Source organism: Seriola lalandi, unplaced genomic scaffold (assembly GCF_002814215.2).
Source record: "Seriola lalandi dorsalis isolate HSWRI2012SDOR001 ecotype SW California unplaced genomic scaffold, Sedor1 jcf7180002053942, whole genome shotgun sequence".
In the NCBI taxonomy this organism is placed as follows: Eukaryota; Metazoa; Chordata; class Actinopteri; order Carangiformes; family Carangidae; genus Seriola; species Seriola lalandi.
Genome location: NW_019524495.1, coordinates 22,498 through 30,930, shown reverse-complemented (window position 1 = coordinate 30,930; position 8,433 = coordinate 22,498). Strand labels below are relative to the sequence as shown.

Sequence of the window (8,433 nt, the reverse complement as noted above, 5' to 3'; positions counted from 1 at the left end):
TTCAGCTCACCTCTGGAATGGAAATGTCGGCTCACTCTTTTGTGCATGTATGAGTAATGGTGTGTCTGAGTGTCTGTGTGTGTGTGTGTGTGTGTGTGTGTGTGTGTGTGTGTGTGTGTGTGTGTGTGTGTGTGTGTGCATGTGTGTATGTGTATGTGTGTGTTTTTGCCACATGCTGCCTGCTGTGATAATGTGGTGTTTTCTTTTTATTTCTCTCTCTGTGAGGGAATCAAGTATTAAAGAGTTCTGAACTCTGAAGTCACCACCCACTATGTTGGTTTTAATTGGATCTGCAAAAACATACACAGACACGCAAACTATAGGTGACTGAAAGGAAACACATCCTGCTGGGGTTTAGTGTATGCTGTTAACTGGATGTCATACCTCTATTTAAATGAGCAACACCTTCTGGTGTCCAGGTACATGATCAGTCGCTGCTTTTCATGCTGCACGGACTCAGACTCCTTATTAATTATAAAACCTTTTTAAAAATTCCCTTTAATTTTCTCTACCTGCAGCATAATTTTGACTACAACAGAGTGTCAGGGCTGCTTTTAGATTCCTATTTGAACACTGATCACTTACAGTGCAATTTGTGTTACGCAGATACTGTACACTAATCTAATCCTGCTGGCGCACATCTGTCTCACCTCTGCCATACCAAAACATCTGCTTCACTTCTGCTTTACATCTGTCTCACCGTGACTGTATTCAACATCTGTATCAACTCTAACATACCAAACATCAGTATGTCTGCTCCACCTTACCAACTTTAATCAATACATGTTAACAACTACTGTTGATTGTAACTGTTTCACTCTGTAATTAATAGTTTTGTTTCTATATCAAAGGCATTGACAGCCGCCCATCACGAATTATCCCACTTCAATCTGATGTCCTGAAATAGTTTATTTAATATGATCTAAAATTAGTTTCAACATATGTCTGATTAGCTTTTGTGAAGTGTTTGCATTTGTATTAAATAAAATGACTCAAATTATCAGACTGAGAATTCATTAATTTCTCTGTCTCTGAAATCATTAATTACACCGATAATTTCATCGCTCACAAAATATTGTGGAAGAAAACACGATCCACATGATGCTGTTATGTTGGAGGTATCAGTGGTGTGTGAGTCCCAGCGTGCAGACCATCCCATGCATGGTTTTTCATGCTAAATGACTTTGATTAATTAACTTATCATTAAATACTTCTTTTTCCCAGTGTGCATATTGTAACACTTTTTAATTCTGTTAATGAAATCAAGTTTGTCAAACAGTTTTTACAGTGAAGTGTGACCCTGTTCTTGTGTGTACCCTATGATGATACCAAATCCTGAGTACATGACACACGTATGAGGGAGCTACATTATTCACTCTTCACAACTTGTCTGTGTCTGTGTCTGTAGCTCCAACAGCAGCAGCACCTCCCCAGACAGATGGGCCAGGGCCAGAGGAATCCATACCCCCAAGTCAGTCAATACCAAGGTGAGAGACACAAACACGTGCCTTCATCTCATCTGTGCAACGATGAAATCTATACAAAAAACACAAGAATGGCAGCACCCCGATAGATTTTCTAATAAAGAAGGCAAGACCCGACCTAAATTCTTCAGCGTCTTATTGACGACCACATTAGTAAATTGATTTTTGGTAAACCAGTTTCCAGTTCTCTGCAGAGCATCCAGATGGTTAAAAAAAAATAAATCACACATGCGTACTTGGTCTGCAACAAGTATGGTATACATGGTAGAGTGCCAAGGCATTTAGACATTTAACAGATTTTACAGTTCACTGTCGGCCATATTCACAGACAGATAAACACACAAACACATAAGAACATGTATGCAAACAGCAGCGCTGACTGAACATCACCCTGAAACCAAACCTCATCCTCCCTGTCAGATACATCAGTTGGCGCTCAGATGCTCTTCAGCCTTTCTCTCTCTGTCTCTCTTCTCTCTCTCTCTCTCTCTCTCTATCTCGCTCTCTCCGAAAAAAAAATATAGAATATTCCTGCTCTGCCTGTTACCACGGCAACTTGTCTGTCCTGGATCCCCCAGAGTTCCGGTGAAGTCAGAGAGATGGATGAGAGGAGGGAAGTGGGGGGGGTAGGTAGATAGTCTGGTAGGTAGAAGGACAGGTTGGGAAGAAAGAGAGAGAGAGACGAGTGGGTGAGTATGATGGAGAGATGAAGAAAATGCAGAGAGGGAGGAGAGGAGTCAAGTCGAAAGCCATTTATAGCCATCAGAGAGACTGTCTGCGTGTCTGGGAGATAATGTGGAGAGGAAGAGGGGGCTTCAGCATGAATCCCTGGCCTACATATACACCTCTTAGTTCAGCGATCCTGCAGTGTATCAGTGATTCAAAAGCAATGAGTGTGGCACTAGCACCTGCAATCTCAGAATATTCATTTATATTAAATGAAGCAATGCGTTGAACATACATGGATGTCTTGCGGTGTTACGTTACCTCCAACTCTTCTCATTCCCGACTTACTTCGAGTCTGGAGTGTGTGATCCTCTTCGTTCTCGCTCCTCTGTTACAGTTCTCTCCGAGCTGTGAGGTGAGGGATTAGCAGAATGATGTCAGAAGTGGGTTTATTAGAGGATTTAGAGCCATTTCCACACAAGCAGACCTCCTCAGCTCTACTACTACCGAGCCTCTAATAGGAAAAAGCAGGGAAGTGAGGTGTTGGGGCTTTAGTGTGTTTAGTTTTATTTTACTGTGGTGGGATTTGAACTAAATTGAGAGAGAAGCATCCGTTTCCAGAGTAAACAGCTAGTCACAGAACATAAATCTTTGTCTCAGCACTGACTTATTAGATCAGTCTTATGTGCCATTTGGTGATTTAAGTGGATCTAGTACACAGGCTCCAAAGCTCTTTTACAAAAGTCCAGTTCCTTGGTGATTTCCGTCACCATATGTCTCTCTAATTTTTTTCCAACTCCTTTATCTCCGCTCCCTTGTTTTAACTTCTCTCGTTCTTCTTTCCCAGGTCCTCCTCAGGATCTGGCATCCAGGAGCCAGGCTCTGCAGAACATTCGGGCCGCCCGACTCCTACAACAGCAACAGCAGAACCAGCAGCAGATGGTCCAGATGAGTTCTGTTCAGAGCCAAGGGGGCTCTGTGGGACCCCAAACTGACATGGGCCTACCCTATGGCAACCAGGGGTCTAACCAGGGTTCCCTGTATGCGCTCAACCCCTCCATGAGCCAAATGATCCACCAGCAGCAGCACCAGAGCCAAAGCGTCCAAGCCTCCATGGGTCTTCCACCGCAGCACAACTCCGCTGGAGGACCGCCCCGGCAGGCAGGTGCGGGTCCTGTGGTCGGCGGTATGCCCGGAGGTCCTGGAGGTGGTGGAGCTGGAGGGTACGGGGGACAGGGGATGTTAATGAACTCCATGACCCAGCAACCCCTCAAAGGCCCTCCCAATGCCAAAGCCCAGGCACAGAGACTGCAAAGCATGCTGGGAGCAGGAGGAGGAGGCGGGGGAATGGGGGCGGGCGGCTGGCCGCAGCACCAAGGACAGAGTCTGCAGGCCATGGGAGGAGCAGTCGGAAGGACTACAGGAGGGGGGGGGGGAGACATGGTGGGGTTCAGCTCGGCCCAGGGTTATGGGATGCAGCCGGGTCAACCCCCTCGCATGGCCAAGCAACACTTTCAGGGCCCGGGACAGGGGATGAGCCAGGGGATGGACCCCAGGGTGGGCAACCCAGCTGCGGGTATGGGTGGCCCAATGATGGGCCCTCACATGGGCGGTCAGCCCAGGACCAACCAGCCCCGACCCATGGTCATGAACCAGGGAATGAACCAGGGGGTGATGGGCCAGGGGATGACTGGGATGGGGGGTTTCGGGCCGGGCCCTGGGGGGCCAGGAATGGGGGCAGGGGGAGGAGGAGGTGGACCTTACGGACCTGGAGGAGTTGGGGTTGCAGGTCAGCCGCAGGGCTACCAGAGGACAGCCAATCAGGACATGTCATCCTATGGATATGGGGGCGGGCCCTCAGGTGGCGGAGCCTTCGGATTGGGCGATGGCTCAGGGGCGGAGCTGGACTCAAGCGATGGTTGGATGGAGGAGTTTTTCCCGAGCCAATAGCCAACAGGGAAACTGGAGATGAGTTTTTACTGGATGAATTAAACATTAAAGTAGGACAAATTAAAACCTGAGAAAGAAACAAACAAAAAGGACGACACGACGTGGACTGGCATGTTTTTGTTTTGTAAAACATGAGCAAGGTTATAAATGAGTTTGTGTGTTATGTTTTGTTTGTGAGTGTGTGTGTGTGTGTGTGCAAGTGTGTGATGGAGCGAGCGATCATTATGTCTCGTGCATATTAATGAAAAACCAATATAGAGATTAAGAGGTGTGTTTCATTAGTTTCCCTTTTTTCTCCACCGAATGAATTTTTCTCATGTTCCAGTGTTTGAAAGCGAGCCTCGTTTACACAGCAGCGCTTTGAGCCCGAGCTTCAGCAGGGGCTGATTGAACACCGCAGACTGATGAAGGGGAAGGAAGACTTGTTCTCAAGACAGCCATTTATTTGTGTTTGTGTGTTTGTGCCACCCAGCTCAGTGCTTCAGATCTCTCAACTATGCGAAGAGCTGAAGGGAGTAGAAAGCACTCTCAACGCTCCCATTTCCTCTCTTAGATTCGTGCCCCTCTATATACACACACACACACACACACACACACACACTCACACTCACACAGACGTACGCAAATCTGTCTCCCTCACACTCTCTCACTCTGGGCTCTTCACTTGATCTCTTTCTCTCTCTCTCTCATCCTCCTTCCATCTCTCCTTCCGTCTTTCCCACCCTCTCTCCGGAGACTCGTTCCTCACTCTCAACACTCCTTTCTCTGTTTAAATTGTGAGCATCACAACAGAACAAATGATGTTCGTCTATTGTGCCACACAAGCACACTCTGCCCTCTAGTGCTTTTGCTAGGCAACCGACCTGGGTGGCATTTTTGGGGGGGGTTTCATTTCCTGTGCGTGGCTGTGTATGACGGGTATGCATGTGGAGGAAGACAAAGAGAATAGGCAGCTAAAGCAAGCATTTGGAAAAGCTTACACACACACACACACACACACACACACACATATATATATATGTGTGTGTGTGTGTGTGTGTGTGTGTATACACGAACCAACAAACAGATAAACAAACAGATAAACAAGCATCAGCCCGGGAGGATGAGCGGATGTGTTAGAGGCAGCTAAAAGAGCTTATATTACATTAAACCCTCTGCCTGTGTGACACAAACCACATCACATGCATCAGGCTGACACAAAGCATAACGATTCGCTGGGCACTGAATGTATTCAAGCACCACAAGTGACTTCTTCTTGTTATGGGAAAAAAAAAATGCTTATTGAAAGCCCACCTACATTGTTTTGTTTGTTGCTGTGTTATTTCTAACAATGATGCTGGTTGAGTCTTTGTCGATTAAAAAGAAAAAAAAAGTTTAAATTAGCCTTCTTTTAGTTTGTGTTGTCTTCTGAATATCTGTTTGTCCTCCCGTCACACCACAGCCTTCTCCTCCATTGTGAAACAGCTGGTTGTCAATCACCGTAGCCCTGCTTTACATCGTGGCTTCTCTTGTACCGCAGCTATAAAACGCCCTTGCTCCGAACTAGAACGTAACTGTGCTATACTGTAACACTACTGTGAAGAAATACAAGTTGTCCCCTTCCAGCGCTTTACTAGGAAAATGAACCACTGCTAAGCCTTGAGTTTGTTTTAAAGACAGCAGAGAAACTTCAGACCGCTGATTGGGCTTAAAGGGTGGCAACGGTTAGCGCCAGTTAGCATTAAATCAACCAGTGCTTCCACTGAAGTCAGTGTCTCCCCTTCTCTGAGGAAACTGTAGGCTTTACACCACGCCTTATGGCTTCATTCATCGTCAACAGGCTGTCCACTCTTTTGCCCTAATGGTTGAGTAATAAATATGTGTCAAATAGGTTTTAATACAGTAGTCGTTGGTAAGATAACACCTTACTTCTCTAACTGTTTTGTAATCTTGGTTAAAAGATGAATGAAAGCGAGTCTGTGCGTGCATTACTTTGTATTTAGCTCATCAGAGTGAAAGTTTAGAGGATGATGCTGTAATCAACAAACCAAAAAGCCTTCTTCTCTGTAAACTAACTCCTTGCCATCAACACATTTGTTCTCATGGTCGTTGGTGTTGTATAATCCAACCCTTTAAATACAAATCTTTAACCACCGCGCCCATTGTCCTGTAAGTGTTGCTGCGTTTGGTAGCACCCACGAATGAGGTTCTGTACTTTGGTTTCTGTCATGTTTGTGGAGCAGAAGTTCTCCGTCTCACAGTGTGGAGTTTGAAGGTCAAGGGCAGACAAATGTAAAGGGTTGTAGCATTCCCCAGTTTTATCAGGGGAGAGAATGGTTAAAAAAAAAAATGAAACCCTGTGTCGGTGTCTAGATAAACTATGGACTGTTTGAGCGTCCCTGCTCATACTTCCAAAACTTTGATAGCGCTCCAGTACTCTAGGCAGGCTCACATGAAAATTAGGAGAGTCAGACCAGTGAAATGGCGGCAGTGTGTAGGAAGACACCTGAGAGTAACCACTCCAAACTGGAGGCAGGACGGTAGAGAAACACTTCTGGGTCAGTGTTAAGGTCACAGCCTTTGTGACCCTTTTGTCTTCTTCAGAGTGAGGGTTCATGATATGGTTTGAAATCCCTTCAGGAAGAGAGGAAGCTTCCTCCATATATCATTATGTACCGGGACCAAGTCTGTAGACAACATTTTAACAAAAATTGTTGTTGTTGATGTTCTTCGTTTTATTTTATTCGTTTTTTGTTCTTTTTTTTTACTGGTGCTGACATATATGTGATTATGAGAAAAAGTATATAAAAGATAATGGCTATTTGTAAATATGTTTTTACAGGTTTAAATACATCAGATAATACAGTCTCTACTCTGTAAAGAATTTACTGTTTGTTGGAAAAATAGAGAAGTATTTTTATTTTTAAGTTTTTTGGTTTTACTTTTAACCCATCTGAGCTATGCCATTGCACTTCAGACAATGTCTTACTACTAATTTGTATTGTAAACCTCTTCTCTTTTTTGGAATTTTTTTCATTTGTTTTTTCTAGTTTGAGATTTGACTCTGTTCTTAAGCAGTGCTTATTTCTTTTTATCCTGTACAGAATTCTGAAATGTTAACAAAAGAGAGTTACAAAAGACATTTTGTTTGTTTGTTTTTCAAAAAGATACAATAAAGAGATAATGTTCTCGCTGATCATATTAAATAAAAGTTTCTGTTGTTCATTGTGTTCATTTACAGTCAGTACACCGCAACTGTGGAGGCCCAGAACTGACAAAATGTAGTAAAAGGTTTTCAAGGAAGTCAAAAATATAACTGCCTACATCGACAACGTACAACTGACTAAAACTGAATTCATCAAAATAGTAAAATACAGTTCCCTTAATAAAAGAAAATCTGAATATGTTTGGCAAGTAAATGCCAACAAAGTTAGTTAACTATCACTATATTAACGCTTTTAGTTTAGTCTGCCATTGTAAGTAAAATCATTAAATTATACACATTTACAAAATGTCAAGGAAGGAGGACATAAAGTCAGAGACTTATTTCAATTGTTCTTGATGAAGACTAGAAACATGCACTTGAAGAGACGGATGATGTTATAAACTGAAATGCTACAATGCTTTAGCTACTGTTAAAAGAGTTTATACAAAATGAATGCAATATATGGAAGATTAACATCATGGCTGGTGTAGTTTTATGATGTTTAATGATGAAAAGTCTGGTGGTCTGTGTTTAGCTACCAGCGCCTTTCGTTAATCTAGCTAGACTCTCTTCTGATGTTTAACACACAAAATCTGGACGAATGAAACTTGTGAATGCTAAATAATTGCAGCTATAGTGAAAAATAAAGAGTAAAGTTTCACTTTATTTTATCAGTTTGTAGGTTATTGTCCATTTAAGGGCGCCATACATTACGACACCATGTGTGTGCATACACAACAACAACATCAATACTTATCCAGTTAGCTGACAAGCAGTCATTTCATTTCATTTCAGGGTCATAAGACTGACGGAGACAAATGCGCACTCATTCATGTAGCGCCTAAAACCAGACTGACTAACTACTGCAGTAATGTTTTGTCTAACAGACCTGATTTGCATAATTAGACTTGCATATGCTAAAGAGCAGAGCCTTAATTCTGTCTGGCAGTAATAGCTACGATGAATCATGGGCTCCCTGTTGGTGTCAGCAGACAGACAGACAGACAGAAAGAACACACGCAGGGCCGGGACCTTTTGGCTGTAATTCATCTTTTTCACGATCCACCCATTTCAAACTCACTCCTCCTCATCCTCTGTCAGCCACGCCCCTTTTCTTCATCTCTTGTCTTCGTCATGCCCACCGTCCTC

At 43.6% G+C, this 8,433-nt stretch overlaps 1 protein-coding gene across 1 annotated transcript in view; it reads left to right on the top strand.

Annotated features, from left to right (window-relative positions):
* Positions 1 to 7,290, top strand: part of maml3 (mastermind-like transcriptional coactivator 3) — a 109,821-nt gene extending 102,531 nt beyond the window's left edge. The window contains exons 5-6 of the mRNA XM_023402546.2: positions 1,409 to 1,487; positions 2,998 to 7,290. Of these exons, the coding sequence (XP_023258314.1) occupies positions 1,409 to 1,487; positions 2,998 to 4,100 (1,182 nt within the window). The 3' untranslated portion in view covers positions 4,101 to 7,290. The remainder of the gene's footprint in view (positions 1 to 1,408; positions 1,488 to 2,997) is intronic.
* The last annotated feature ends 1,143 nt before the right edge of the window (positions 7,291 to 8,433 follow it).